We start from the raw sequence: 14,644 nt of genomic DNA on the forward strand, positions 1-14,644 counted from the left end.
GTTTAGAAGGAGGGCCGCCGGGGCCCTCGCCTGGGTGCCGCTCTTGCTCCGAATACGCGGGCGGGAACGCGAGGGCTCCTCCTCCTCACGTGCCACCTTCCCCGTGTCGGCGCCCGGACGGGACCGCGAGGAGGCGGCCGCCCCCGATAGATTTCTCCTGGCGTGGCGGGCCATGGCGGCGGAGGGCGGGCCCGAGGAGGCGGAGGCCGGGCATGGCGCGCCCCCGCCCCGTCACGCCGTCATCGGGCGGGCCAGGAGACGTGGCGGCGCCCCGTTCGGCTTCCCGGCGCGGGCCCGACCCGGAGGCGCGCTCGGCCCCGCCTCAGGCAGGCAGGCCCGGCCGCCGGGGAGGGGATGTCGTCGGCCAACGAAGGCCCCGCCGCCCCGCCGCCGCCGCCGCCCGCGCAGGAGAGCGGAGCGCCCGCCGTCCCCCGCATGGCCCGGCGGCCCGAGGTGCTGTGCGGCGCCGCTGTGGTGTTGGGCTGCGCCTGCCTGCTGGCCCTGCGGGCCTCGTGCAGGTGAGGGAGGGCGGCCGGGCCCTGGCGGGGGATGCCAAGGCCTGGAAGGGGCCGGGAAGGCGTGCGGGGACGAGGCGCCCGGACTCCCGAGCCTGGGCTGTGCGGGGAGGGTGGCCGGGAAAGGCCACGAGGCTCGCTTCCTTTCTGGTCAGGCAGGGCAGGAGAGGGCCGGTGGAGGCGCCGCGTGTTCCCGGGTGGGAAAGGCTGAAGGGAAGCGCTTGGCCGGCCCGGGACCTGCTTGGAAGCGAGCAAACGGGGCTGCGGGCGCGTGTGACCGCGAAGGGCCGGGGGCTCTAGTGCGGGGGGGCCTTCCAAAGTGACCCTGCGGGCTCCTCTGGTCCAGCCCAGGAGGCGCCGGTTGAAAACTTTCCCTGAGCATGTTTGGAATCGAGGGGGACTAAGATGAGAAAGGCGGGGAACGGGTGGAGGAGCTGAGCCCCGGCTGGCTTCACCCCCCCCCCCTGCCTTTTCCTTCTCCGGCCTTGGGAGGGTCCTTTTCGGCTTGGAAAGGAGGTTGGCAAAGGAGGCAGGGGTTTTTCCTGCTTTGTCTACTAGTAGGGAGAGGGTCTCTGAGCCCCCTTCTCTCCCCCCACCCGCCAGCCGTGCAAAAGATGTGACGATGCCTGCCAAGCTGCCTCTCAGCTTCTTCCCTTCGACGTCACCAGTCCACGATCTCTTTCTTGGGCAGCTGGATCAAGCGGAGGACATTCGTCAAAGTTCAGAGATCTCGCTGTTTTTTTTCTATGCTCCCTGGTGCGGCCAGTCAGCCATCGTGCGGGAAGAGATCGAGCGAGTGGCAAAGAGCCTGGCCGATCAGGTAAGGGAGAGGGGTCAGCACAGTGCCAGGCCTTGGAGGGGCTGCCAGTTGGGATCCGCTGCAGATCCTTGAATGTGCAGCCTGCAGCTGGGGATCCCATTGATTACTGTGCGTGTCTCAAAAAGGCTTTCTGAATTGAGCCTTTCGTGGTCGCTTGTTTTACGGGTTTCCCCCAGGTGTTGTTTGTAGCCATCAATTGCTGGTGGAACCAAGGGAAATGCAGAAAGCAGAAGCATTTTTTCTACTTTCCCGTGATATACTTGTACCATCAGAGGTGAGAACTTCTGTGAAATGGAGTTGGGGCTGTAATGGGAGGGGAAAAGTTGGACTGACCTTTGTGTAATCCCAGAGGCCTGAGCGAAGTGAAGGAAGTGGGACGTGAGGGTAGTTCCAGTCCGGCTCTGGTTTCACCTGCTGTTCCTTCTGCCTGTTGCAAGCCTTTTCGTCAGTGCTGCTCGACCTTTCCAGCAGCTCAGGCTGCTCTTTGGGGCCAGGCAGGGCGTTTCGATAGGCTGAGGAGGGCATTGGGCTGCCAGTGAGCTCCTTCCTTTTTTGGGATGCCCACGACCACCTTCCCAGCCAGCAGGGGCGGGCTGTGTCTTGTGATCAGAGAAAGTGATTTTCCGCTTGTGTTCAATTCTTTGGCAGACCCTCCTGGCCTTCGATGCTGAGGTTGTGCCTTTGCCAGCTCCAGCTGTTCTCAGCAGAGGAATTTGATCTGCATTGACAGATTCTGACAGATTCTGTTTTCTTCAATGGCAGTTTTGGGCCCATCGAATACAAAGGGCCAATGAATGCTGTTTACATTGAGAAATTTGTCCGTCGAGTGATGACTCCCCTCCTCTACATCTCATCTCAGTCCAAACTGCAGCGGTTCCTCTCCAGTTACGAGGTAACCTGCTTTGCTCTGGGGGTGCTGGGCCTTTAGAGGTGGCTCTGGCTGCTTTCAGCGGCAGTCCTGCCATCCCTCCCTGCCAAGAGCACAGCTGTTTCTTTTGAGGCTCCCTCATGGGGGGGGGGGTGTCAGCATGACATTCTGAAATATCTGTGCTCCTCCCAAAGCCAGAAACTTGTGTCAGCTAAGGGAGCTGCTGGAGGAAGCTCTTGCCTCTCTGTTCTCAGAGCAGAGACTTGAAACCCAAGGGTGTGTGTTCCGTTCAAGGAATGGGGGCTTTTTGGTACAGCACAGCTGGCAATAGCTCACAAGGAGCTCATCTCTGTGCAACGAAGGGGAGGGTTCCTTTGCAGCCACTGCCTGCCCTCCCCCGCCCAATTTTGAAGTTATGTTTTTATGCTTTTCAAAGTAGACCAGTTAAATTAGGCAAGGGAGGAAGAACAGGAAACAAGTATCACCTGGCGGCGTTCCAGTTGCTGCTCCTGTTTTTAAGGTCTGCCTGCCTGAGCAGAGACTGTGCTCTGATTGTGGTTGGCGGCTTTTCTCTCTCGCTTCCAGCCACCAAAGGCTTTTCTTCCCAGTCTTTGTAGCCGCTTCCCTCCCCCAAATCAGTTTGCCCTAGTCAAGTGTTGACTTTCCCTGCTCTTGCAAAGCTTGGGCGCTTGCTGGAAGCTGCTGCCGTTGCAAGTCCCGCTCTTTTTGTAAACCGGGTGTTTGTAGTCTACCTTCCCTCGCCCATCATGGCAGGCAGCAGCGAGTCCAGCCTTCTCCCTTCCGCGAAGGGCATCCCCGTGTTCACTTTGTCCCGCCTCTCCTGTGCCTGTTGCAGCCCGGCGTCTTGGGATACTTTGAGTTCAACGCTTCTCCCCAGCCTCCCGGCTACCTGACCTTCTTCGCTTCAGCGCTGCACTCCTTAAATAAAGGTCAGTGATGGGGCCGCCCTTTGGGCTGTGGCCTTCCTGGTTTTTCACTTTCGAGGGAGACGAGGGCAGGAATGGCCTTTATGGAGGAGTCTCTGCTGCTGCACCACTTCAGGTTGTGGCCTGCTGTGTCCGGAGGGGGCAAGCGCTGCTTTCCAGGAGGTTCCATTTCTGGCCTCCATGGCAACAGAAGCCGCCTAGGTGACACAAAGCGCAGCTGGTTGCTCACTCCTGGGGGCGGGTGGGGGGGGTTGGGAACAGTTTTCTGCAGGGACTCCTTGTTAGCCCTGTTTGAACCTGAAGACAGGCAGCAGTTCTTGTGATTGCTTCCAGCCCGGCCGAGGGAGGGCAATAGTGGAGCTTAGGGAGAATCTGCCCCTCCTGATCTGTCCAGGGCCTGCAGGGGTCTTTCTGGCGGCTCTCGGGCACCCCGCAGCCTTCTGGCTCCATGACAGGCCCCATGCTTTCCAGTTGGCTGCTGCTGCGGTGGCTACACCAGTTGCAGATCTGGACAGGAGTCCCGGAAGGCTGGAAAGCCTCCTCCCTGGGTGCCTTTACTCCTTTAAAAATGCCCTGCTGCTGCTGCTGCTGCTGCTGCTGCTGAGGAGCCGCCTGGGAACAGCCAGCAACAGAGGGGAGGATTTCTTTGCAGGCGGTGCCTGCCCTCCCTTCCCCCTCTGCCCGATTTTGAAATTACGTTCCTAGGCTTTTTGAAGTAGACCAGTGGAATTAGGCCAAAGGGAGGAAGACCAGGGGACAAGGGTCCCCTGGCGGTGTTCCAGTTGCTGCTGCGGTTTTTAGCCTGCCTGCCTAAGCAGAGATCGCGGTTGGCGGCTTTTCTCTCTCGCTCCCAGCCACCAGAGGGAGCCAGCTGGAAATGGGAAAAGCCATTTTCCTGACGGGATCCCTGCCGTATTCTGACAGATTACCTGGGAACCATTCACTTTGGGGTGATCACCGATAGACTGCTTGCCAAGGAAATCGCGCTGACTGACTCGGGCACCATCTACTTGCATAGACATGTCAACGCCTCCCTCGTGAGTGTTGCCATCCCAGGAGCCCCAGCAGCCCCCAAGAGATCCTCCTGCTTGCCTTGAAGCGATGCCCTCCCCTGTGGGCACCAGCCCCGACCAGCCCCAGGGGCGGTTTGGCTGAGCAAAGGCGGCGCCTAAAGAAACGCAGCTCTGTCCCGCTGGAAGCGGCTTCCGCCAGTCCACCATCCCCTTCCGCTCAGCAGGTCCCGGGCTCGGAGCTGTGCCTTCCCTGGGAGCCGAATTGACCCCGTCCCTTGCATCGGCCACAGCCAAGCTCGCCCCTCCCTGCATTAGCTTCCCGGGGCCCGTGCAGAGTTTTGTGGGCAGGCCGGCCTGGGGTGCAAGAGGTGGGTGGTGGGAGCGCCTGCTGAGGGGGGTCTGCATCCCGTCAGGCGGCCAGTCCAGCTGCCCCTTCTGTGAGAACTGCCTCTCTCCCCGCTTAGCTCTATCCCCACAAAACCCTGAACTTCACGGCGGAGAACGTCTGGAAGTGGGCCCTGGAGAACCGGGAGACCTTCCTCCGCTGGCTGCGGCCCCACGGGGGGAAGAGCCTCCTGCTGCACAACGAGCTGAAGAAGGGGCCGGCCCTTCTCCTCTTCCTGCCCTTCGATCCGCTGGCCGAGAGCCACCCCCTCCTGGATGAGGTGAGGGAGGGCTGCCCCTAAGCAGGGTTCAGAAATTGGGGGTCCAAGCCATTGTTTGGCCAGGCATCCCAGAACAAGCCCGAGGGGGGGGGGAGGCCTGGCATGGCTGCTGACCAGCCTAGATGTCCTTTCGGATCCTATGCCCTGCCACAGCTGTTGGGCCCTCGTGCTGCCAGGGCTGTGTCTGCGGCAGTGAGGTTCCCCGGTGGGAGCAGAGCTTATGGTTTGCTCTTCTGTTCTGCTCTCTAGATCTCCAAACTGGCTTTAGAGTACAAGAGCTGCAACCGAGGCCAGCAAGCGGACGTGGAGCTCCAGTCCCTGCGGGGAGGGGATCCCCTGGGGGCTGCCGGCCTCCCCCTCCCCACCGCTGAAGCTGCCTCCAGCCCCCGCTGCTGCAACACGGTGTTGCTGCCCGCCCAGTGGCACGGCCTCTCCCGGACCCACAACGTCTGCGAGCTGTGCATCAGCCAGACGGGTGGGGTGCAGCCTGGCCCCCTGGTGCGTCTGCGCTGCAGCTTCGTGGCCATCAAGGCCGCCGTGGACTCCTTCTACCTCAAGGAACAGGCCTCCTTCCACGTCCTATCCAAGACGGTTCCCTGGTGCAGCCACTTCCTCAGCTTCTACAGCCCGTTCAGCTCCTACACGGCCTGCTGCAGGACAGTGAACAGGGACCGGCTGGACTTGGTCAGGGCCAAAGGGGCCTCTTTCCACCCGCGGGACGTCTCCCTCGCTCCCCTCGGAGAGAGCCCATCGAAGGAGGAGGAGGAGGAGGAGCAGGCCGGCCTCTCTGGTCTCAGCTGCAGGACCAACAAGACCCTCAACCTCTACCTGTTGGACTCCAACCTCTTCTGGATGTACGCGGAGAGGCTGGGGGCTGCTGGTTCTCCCCCAGTGAAGGAGTTCGCGGCCATCGTGGACCTCCAAGAAGAGGTGCACTACGTCCTGGGCCAGAAACGGGCCCTCTTAAGAGCCAGCCTCGGTACGGCCTGCTGCTGCCCCTCCGCCGGCTCCACCTGCGCGGCAGGGGCGGTGGGAGGAGGACGGCAGCCAAGAAATTTTGCCTGGGAAATGCTGCAATTTCTCTCCTTTCCTGCAAACTTTTGAGGCTGCGCAAAATACCAAGGAGACCCAGAGCAGATCTCCTGACCCCCAACCCCCGCCTCTTCCTTGCAGAAACCTTCATCCGCAACTACACTGTGCTGTACAGCCCCTTGAAGAGGCATCTCGTCGGTGACCCCAGGCCCAGCCAGACCCGCCTGCAGCAGCACCTGGTTCAGGAAATCACCACCAGCACTTTCCACGAGCTGATCCTGAGGAGCCCAAAGGTGAGGCTGGCGCGATGCCCAGAGCTGCTTCCGGGGCTGCTTTGCGTCCCAGCTGCTTTCGGGCTTGGGGAAGGCTGCCGGGACGTTCCCGTTCATGGATCTGCCTTTTTTTGGGGGGGAGGGGCTGCCCCACCCTCCCATGAAAGGTGACCGACGAGGGGTCTCCTTCAACCGTCTCCTGACCTGCCTCTCTCTTCCCGCCCCCCCCTCAGGCTGTCCTGCTGCTCTATTACGCCCCCTGGTGCGGCTTCTGCGCCTCTCTCAGCCACATCTTCATCCAGCTGGCTCGGATTCTGCCCCCCAAGCGCTTCATGGTGGCCAGGTAGGCAGGCGTCTCCTTCCTGCTCCTAGAATCCGAGGGGATCGTTTCCTGCCCCCCCCTCTGCCTTTGGGGGTCCCAATGCCAATTTGGAGCCCAGGAAGCCCCAAGAGGCCCAGTGGGGCTGGGCACCTGCCTGGCCTTTCTCTCTGCAGCCGAGGCCCCTCCTGCCTATTCCTGGCCCTCCATGCTAGGAAAGTGACGGGAAGCGTCTCCCGGGGGGGCCTCGGCCCCCCTTTCCTCATGCCTTTCGAGGGGGAGAAGGGGAGACATCCGGGGTGACCCCTAATTGGCAGGTGCTGTGCATGGCTCAGTGGCCAGAGGAGAGGTGCTCTCTAAAGGCGGTTTCTCTGGTGGTTTTGCCTGTGTTTGCCAGGTGTGACCTGAATGCTGGAGGAACAAATCGCAGTTGTTTAAATCCAAATGAAGCCATTTTGCTGTTTTTGTGTGTCAAGAGATTTTGAGGAGAGCTTGCTGATGCTTGACTCAGCCGCCCCACCCCCCGGCCAGTTGCTCTTCCCTGGGAACAAGGGTCTCTTTGGGACACCCCTCTACCAAAGCCTCCCGCCTGTCACCCCCTTCCCTGTTTTAATAGGATTGACGTTTCTCAGAATGACCTCCCCTGGGAATTCATGACGGACCACCTACCCAACATCCTCTTTTTTCCTCATGATCGGCAAGTAAAACGTTTTTGCATCTGGATTGTGAGGTTCAAGTAAAATATATGTATAATATGGGAAGGAAACTTAATTGTGACAATACTACGTTGGATTAAGTCTTGAGTATAAGCCTTGATTATCAGAGAAAAAATGTATTGCAATTGTACAAGCAGGATAACTGAAGATAAAACAGCAAGCAGATTCCCAGGCTCTCAAATATTCATGAAAAAAAAAGTTCACACCCTAGTTTTATACATCATTAGCATAAAATACTGTTGTTTTTTTCAGAAAGCAGAATTTCAATGCAACAAGAAACCGATTTGTATCTGAAAGGGCTGCTTAAAAGGAACAATTTTTTGTTGTCGTTCTTGCCTCCAAATTAGTGGTGATTCTTGGATGAGCAGTTTTCTTGGCAAGGCCCTTTCCTAGGGTTGAGAGAACGACCGGCCCAAGTCTTGGCACAATTGGAACTCAGAGTCCCCTGGTTAAACAAACACCTCCCAAACCCACATGGTCAGTCTGGATAATCGAGCCACTCCTTAGCCTTGGCATGACGTCATAGGCCAGAGCGGCTTTCTCTAGCAAAGTGAAGCGGCCTTTAAGTGGGTGAGCAGGTTGCCCGAGTGCTGCTCCGTTTCTTCCCACGCCTGCCTTCCAGATTAAAGAGAGATATTCTAAGGCCTAAATGAGCTCCCTAAATGAGGCCCCCACAACCTGCAGAGAGCACAGGAGGCAAAACTGGGCAGCAGAGGTTGCTTCCCCCATTACAGTAGTCTGAATGGGAACACGGACTGCACTTCAGCTGGTGCAGTTCCTGGCACGGTGCAGCTCAAGGGCCGTTTGGAATTTCCCAGGCCCCAAAAGGTCTAAGGAATCAGGCTGATGCAATTGGAAGCCTCGGGGCCACGTTTCCTTTCCATTTGGGTTGGAAAGTCAGGTCGGAGTTTCAGCTATTGTGAAGTCGTAAGGAGCACTGGCCCAGCCGGATTGTGGCTTGGACCTGCAAAGAGGAGGGATCCAGGACTTGCCAGCTGGGATCTTGGCCCAGATGTTGGGCAGGAGGAACAGCTGCTCTGCTGGTTTTCTCAGTATTTCACAGCTGCTGCTGCTGCTGCCGCCACCCAGAGCCTGCATTTCCTGCACTACTGCTCCTGGGATAGGAACTGGCAGAGCAGCTTCCTCCCTGCTGTCTCCAAATCCTCGGGGAGATTCTTGGGAGTGTTACAGTGGGCCCCAAGCTCAGCACCAGAAAGAAGCCAGACTTGCTCCAAGCCAGAAACCCCCCCTCACTGCCCTCCTAACTTAACCAAAGGCTGCCTGGGAGGGACGTGCCAAAAGGGTCCAGTTGCTTTCTCAGGCCAAGAGGGCTTCTCATCAGCAGAAGGTTGTCCAGAAGAGATCGGACAGGGTTTCCTGATTGGCCAGGAGGTTGGACTAGAAGACCTCCAAGGTCCCTTCCAACCCCTGTGCCCAGAAAGGCTCACCCCTCTCTTTGCTCCCCTAGGAAGGACCAGAGCTCCAAGTTCCCTGCAACTTCCCTGATTAGCGTGCCCAACCTCCTGAAATTCGTCCTCTCCCACTCCAGCCCACCCTTTCCGGCTGCGGGTTGGGGGCCCGGCCTCTGGCAAGAGACCAGCCTCCAGCAGGCACGCATCGCCCACCTGGAAAAGGAGATCAGGCTGCTGAAGGCAGAGATCCAGGCCCTGCACCAGGCCCAGGGGCAGCTGCAGGGGCAGCTGACCGAAACCCGGAGCGAGAGCCAGCGGCTGCAGCGAGAGACTCACGCCCTGAAGCAGCAGCAGCAGAGCCACCAGGAGCAGCTGCAGGGGCTGTGCAGTCAGAGGACCTGGCGGCTGGAGGACCTGGCCGAGAAGCTGCGGAAGCTGGCCGAGGCCTCCGAGACTCTCCTGACCGAGAACGCCTTCCTGAAAGTCTTGCTCGCCATTGCAGAGAAACACCGGGCAGCAGAATCGGGCCCGGAACGCCGCCCTCCTGCCGAGGACACCACAGGCCTCCTGCCCCCCGGGCGCGGCCACTTCCCCCCGGTGGAAAAGGAAGGGGCTGCCCCGCTGGACTCCAGGGTCCCCGCAGAGCACAGCAAGGAGAATTGGACCGAGTAGCTCTGCTGAACCTGGGATGACCGGCCAGCCGTGTCCCTAGAAAGCCCCCTCCTCCCTTTTGCTGGACCGGAGGGGGCTGTTTTTTAAGAGAGTCCTGGACTCAAGAGTGGCAGGTCTCGGGATTTGTGAAATTGTCAAATTGCAGGGATTGTTCTTTGCACTTTAAAATTGCACTAATTTGATAAGATTTTGTATCCGTTTATCCTAAATTAAACAACTTGCAGGGTGCCCATATGAGGCGTCTCTTTCCCCACCCATAAACAAAGCAAGATTATTATTCCGTTGGGGCTAACACACAAAATGCTCAGCCTGGTTACCTCCCAGTTTTCTGTTTAGAGAACTTCCAGGAAGGCCGATTGTACGGTTAAGGGGGGGGGCAAGGCTTCCGCCCCACCGGGTCCCCCTTCTCTGCCCCTTCTGGCTGGGGGAGCCTCTGCCGTGCCTGACCTGCTCTGGGAGAATGAAGCAGCCTTGGGGGGGCTGGTGGGGGTTGATGAGAGGCTGTCTGTGGCAAGCAACACTGAAGGAGTTGGGGGCCACCAAACTGCTGGCCACGAACAGAGGGGAGGGAGCTCCAGGCAAAGGTGTGCAAGAGCCCATCCGTCCGCAGAGGGGCTGCAATGCGGGATTCTAAGCTGCTCCCCCTTGCAGTTGGGGGAAGAGTGCCGCTTAAGCCAGAGAGAGAGAAAGGAAGGGGGACCTTGCCAAGTGTCGGGGTCTCCCTTTGGCCATAAAAACACAAGTGGAACTGAGTAAAAGGGTTAGGGTCGCAGATGTTGGGAGGTAAGAAGCACGCTGTCTAGCGCTCGGCCGGGAATTCCCAGAAGCCCCTCAAAGAGGGTGGGTTTAGCTACAAAAATACACTCGCTGGGAACTGAGCATTCGAAGAACAGGAGCAAAGCCCCCAGCCCACTCGGAGAGCGGAACGCAGTGCATCCGCAGGCAAGGAGGAAGCGGCCAGTTACTCAGGGGCCTTTCCGCCCCTTTGCTGCACTCCCAGCCGCCTTCAGACTGCACCCCAAAGGGGAAACCGTCATCACTGGCTGTTGGGGGCTGCTGTTGCTTTCAGCAGTCGGAAATGCCTACTCCCCTAGACACCCTCCCCCCCTTCCTTCAGGGAGAGCAGACTGCCTTCATTCCTGGGCAGCGTTGGCAGGGCCCTCAGAGAAGGTGGTCCCACCTGCACATTAAAGCACACCAACGAAGCAGCCGTCCAGAACTGCAGCATTTTGTAGCTGCAGCTGCCAGTGCAAGCACCGATCTGTCCTGGAACACGAGGTGCAAGGCCAACATCCCCCCCCCCCGTTGGTTTTGGAGAAACCCCTGCAGGAGTCATGCAGCGTCTCCTAAATCCAAGCACGGCACACAGCCAGCAGGTTGCTCTTTCCCAGTTCCTGGAGAGGCTCCCCAGGCACAGCAGCTGCTCACATTATCTCCTCAGGGCTCAGTGGGCAATTCAAGTAGCAGGTTGAGTGAGTGGGGTTCACGCTGGGCCTCCACCTGTCCATGGCTGGCAACAGACCTTGTGACGGAGAATATGCCCCAGAGCAAGGAGGGTCGTCTTCCCTGGCAGGCATGGCTGCCAGCGGCCAAACGTTGGGTACGGTGGTAGGTGCAGCCCTGCGTGTCCTTCACAGTATCCATGGATTTGCAGCCGGTGCAAATCCTGCTAGCCGTGTGCCTTGGGGCCACCAGGGCTGAGCTTGGGCTTCCTCTCCGTGCAAGGCCCCCGCGCAGAGTACTGGACCAGGAGGAAGGGCTCCTTGGTTTCGCCTTCACCCACGATGCTCTCCTCGTCCTCCGACTGGCTGATCCGCTGGAGGCGCAGGTAGCACCAGCAGCCCAGAATCAGGGCGCCCAGGGCCGCGATGGCGATGAGGATGACGATGACGGTCACCACCCCCGTGGTTGGGCTGTGGTCCATGATGGACATGGCGAGCGGCCGCAAAGGGGCCCCGGGCCCTGCTGGGGGACGCTGCTCCCTCTCTCCCTCCCGAGAGGAAGGGGCTCAGCGCCTGCAGAGAGAGAGAGAGAGAGAGAGAGAGACCGTGAGGCCAGGAAGCCCAAGGAGCCCCAGCAGAAGGGAGGCGCCTTTCCCGGGTGTCGCCCCAAAGCCCCAGGCTCCTTCCGCCCCACGTTGAGCGCGCCGGGGCCTGCCCTCCACGGGCCGGGCAGGGGCCCCAAGCAGGCACTTCCAGGCCAGCCTGCTGGCTCTGCCTCTTGCCCCGGCCTGCTCAGAGAAGGCGAGGCTGGCCCAGCCGGAAACGGGCTCCGGGCTCCCAGCGCCTGAGCGGGCATTGCCAGGCGAGGAAGGCGCCCCGGGGAGGGGCGGGGGCGGCGGGGCTTCAGCGCTCGACTCCGCCGCTCAAAGGCCCGCGATGACAGCCCCCACCCCACCCCCGGGAGAGGCAGCGGCTGCGCCCTCGGCCTCGCTGCCCTCCGCCGCCTCCCTTGGCAGGAAAGGCCGAAGCGGAGACGGGACGGGGGCAAGTCCAGCGGAGGGCAGAGAGCCCGTGAGGCCGCAGGCCCGGGCCAACCGCCCCCCACCGCCCCCGGCCTGACTCGCCCGCCCCCGAGCCCGGGACCCGGGAGCAGCTGCGCCGGAGCGGCCGAGCCGAGTGCGTCACGGGCTCCGGGGCAAAGGCGCGCGCTCGCCGCAGCCGAACAAAGGAGGCCGTCGCGGGGCCGACGCGGCCATCGGGTGGAGGGGCTCGGCCGAAGCCGAGGGGCGGGCCCGGCGCAGCAGCCTCCCTTTGTCCGCCCAGCGCGGGGCCGGGGAGGGCGGCGGTCTCTTCTGCCGCAGGCGCCGTTGCAGGCCCCCCGCCCCCGCCCCCCAGGCTCGGCGGCCCCGGCCCTGCAGCTCACCAGGGAGGCGGCGCTTCCGGCCGGGGAGGCGTCGAGCTAGAGCGACCGGCCGCCGTCCTCCTCCTCCTCCTCCTCCTCGCCCGGGCCCTCGCGCGCCGCAGCCCCCGCCCAGCCACCATGCCGGAGCCGCGGAGCGCCCGCACTGGCGTCCGCCGCCTCGGCGCAGCCTTATAAGGAGCGGCGGCGGCCAATCAGCGCGGGCGCTGGAGCCCGCTTGGCAACGGCGGGGGCGTCGCTCTCCGGCGCCGGCGGCTCCCTCGCCGCGTCGCGCCCTGCCGGGTGGGCTGCAACTCGGCCCCGGGGAGCCCGTCGGGGTCCCTGCCCCGAGGCCTTGGGAGCTCCGCCGCAGTTCGGGCGCTTGGAGCTTCCCCGGTGCCGCCTCGTCCTCCTGCGGATCTCCTGCCCATGAGGCCCCCAGCACCGTCTCTCCCTCTCTCCCTGGTCTCTTGACCTGGCGGAGTCCAGAGCTTCCTGCCCATCCTCCGCTCCCTCTTCCGACTTTCTCTCAGGAAAAGCGTGATGAGAAGGCCGAGAACCGAAGGCAGAGCCTCCCCCCGCCCCCCGCGCCCGCAGGGGATGTTCAGGGCAGGGGTCCCACAGGCCCAGGGCAAAGGGGAGCCCGGTCCGAGGCCGGTGGGGTCCCCTCCTCCCTCCCTTGATAGGTTTCACTTTCCAAGGCAGCTTGGAATAATTTGAACCAGGCAGGAAAACTGGCTGGCTGTGACACACCTTCCCCATAACCAGCCCTGGCTGCTTTCTGAAGCCATCTTTGCTCCAGGCCCTCCATCGGCTCCCGAGGCGGCAGCAGCAAGGAAGGCAGCTTTTCTGGAGGTCCCACAGATCAAGGCAAAGGCTCCCTCTGGTATTCCGAGCTAACCTCAAGTAGGATGAGTGCAAGAACCCCCTTCCCACTGCAGCTTCGGAAAAGGATTGTAGGTGGTCATTCTAAAACTGGTCAAGCAAATGTAGTGCTTAAACCAGCAGCCCCTAAATGCAGAAATATGTCATTGCAAACGGATGGAACTGCCATGATGATGATGGTGCCCATGGCAGGATTGATTGTAAGCAAAAGTGGCCTTCTGCCCAGGGAAACCATGCCCAGTAGCTTCTCTCCCACCCACGCACCTGTCTTCAGGTATTGTGCTGGTCACTACCCTCCATTAAGGCCTCTTGATGCTGTTTCGAAGGAACATGCGGCATTCACCACGGCTCTGCTCGCCACAGGAAGGACCATCGCTTCCTGCGCGCTCTTTGCAGCTTTGCAGCAGATCCAGGAGAAGCAGTTTGCGCTGCCTACATGCTCAGACCTTCTGCAAACCCATCTGAGAAAGAGGTCTGTAGTGCCACCCCATTTTTAGGATCATTTCCTGGCCTTCTTTGGGACCCTCCAAAGTTTGTGGGATTTTTATCAAAGTCTTCTCATTCTTTCTCAAAGGATAGGCTTGTTTGCTTGCTGTGGAAGACTTTTTAAAAATACTTTTTGGTTAACATTGTCAGATTATATTATATTTTTATACTAAGCTATTTTTGCATGCACTGCTACTATGGAAAAAAGTTAGTGTGGCATATTTAAAATAAACGGGGAGATGGGGGGAGACTAAAGCTGCATACATCTCCTCTCTTGGCCGAGAACACCAGGCAGCAGTGGAGGGAAAAGGAGTCATACAAAATCCGGTTTTGCATGTAACAGCATCACACAAATGACGACCCTGTACACACCTGCTCACATAAACAGACCTAACGAGACGTTTCCTGGCCTCTTTGCTTTTTCCTGTAATGGAAGCTTAAATTATTTATATTTTCTCTCCAGCAGAGCAGACTGGGGAGAATTCCCCCTCTGCATCCAACTTCTTGGTGCAGCTGGGAAACCAACATGGCTCGTGGGGGGAGCCTTCCTTTGAGGGGGGAGGCGAGACAGCTGCTCCTGGCCCCAAAGGGTTCGGGCTTCACGACTGACCGTTGGAGTGAGAGAGCCCTCAACTGCCTCCCTGTGATCTCATGCGCAGGAAACGGCAGGCAAAGTATTTTTAGAGAGGGTTGACCTGTCACGATGCTCACAAGTAGACCAAGAGTATTTTATCTGCAGAAAATGCAATGGACAGCAAGGGGACACCACAGGTTCTTGGCACATAAATGCTCTTTAGCAAACAGGTAGAGAATGTCAGAAGCCAAGGAAGTAAATTTCGCCGACTGAAGTGAATTTCGAGCAGGCCGAGGGAAGATCTGGAAGCAACACCACCTTCAGCCATGCTTTTTCATTGAGTTCCTGCCCAATGTTTCTCCGAGCTGGCGACGGCTCTCCTGGACTTATCCCTGAAAGCTGAACTGGGCTGATCCCCGTGGCCCTGGGGTGGCAGAGCTCTTGGCCCGGGGGGTCCCTTTGCCCCCCCAGGCATTTCTGCAGCAGCAGCAGCAGCAGCATTGGGGCAGAGCTCCCTGACTCAGAATGGAGGCCCAGCATCGTGGCTTTCACTGACTTTCAGTAAGACCCACCTGGCTTGAAACGCAGACTGGGAAAGGAAGTGCCC

The 14,644-nt window shown here is 59.9% G+C and overlaps 2 protein-coding genes across 4 annotated transcripts; one reads left to right on the forward strand and one right to left on the reverse strand.

Moving 5' to 3' along the window:
* The first annotated feature begins 328 nt into the window (after positions 1-328).
* Positions 329-9,483, forward strand: TXNDC11 (thioredoxin domain containing 11). Of its 2 annotated transcripts, none has more exons than XM_087912760.1 (12): positions 329-518; positions 1,119-1,335; positions 1,512-1,609; positions 2,098-2,227; positions 3,060-3,153; positions 4,075-4,187; positions 4,628-4,828; positions 5,078-5,807; positions 6,002-6,153; positions 6,366-6,475; positions 7,068-7,152; positions 8,640-9,483. In XM_087912760.1, the coding sequence occupies exons 1-12, from the start codon at positions 355-357 to the stop codon at positions 9,249-9,251; spliced, it is 2,706 nt and encodes a 901-aa protein (XP_087768886.1). In that variant the 5' UTR covers positions 329-354; the 3' UTR covers positions 9,252-9,483. The 2 variants fall into 2 exon arrangements, with proteins under 2 accessions (XP_087768886.1, XP_087768887.1); XM_087912761.1 differs by having other exon boundaries at positions 1,282-1,335.
* Positions 7,268-12,263, reverse strand: SNN (stannin). Of its 2 annotated transcripts, none has more exons than XM_087912762.1 (2): positions 12,117-12,263; positions 7,268-11,266 (listed from the first exon to the last, which is right to left on the reverse strand). In XM_087912762.1, the coding sequence occupies exon 2, from the start codon at positions 11,182-11,184 to the stop codon at positions 10,921-10,923; it is 264 nt and encodes an 87-aa protein (XP_087768888.1). In that variant the 5' UTR covers positions 11,185-11,266; positions 12,117-12,263; the 3' UTR covers positions 7,268-10,920. The 2 variants fall into 2 exon arrangements, with proteins under 2 accessions (XP_087768888.1, XP_026560251.1); XM_026704466.2 differs by lacking the exon at positions 12,117-12,263 and adding an exon at positions 11,476-11,564 and having other exon boundaries at positions 9,498-11,266.
* Positions 12,264-14,644: the final 2,381 nt, after the last annotated feature.

The sequence above is a fragment of the Pseudonaja textilis genome, chromosome 14, assembly GCF_049901715.1.
Source record: "Pseudonaja textilis isolate UNSWEBS1 chromosome 14, rPseTex1.2, whole genome shotgun sequence".
NCBI classification, from domain to species: Eukaryota; Metazoa; Chordata; class Lepidosauria; order Squamata; family Elapidae; genus Pseudonaja; species Pseudonaja textilis.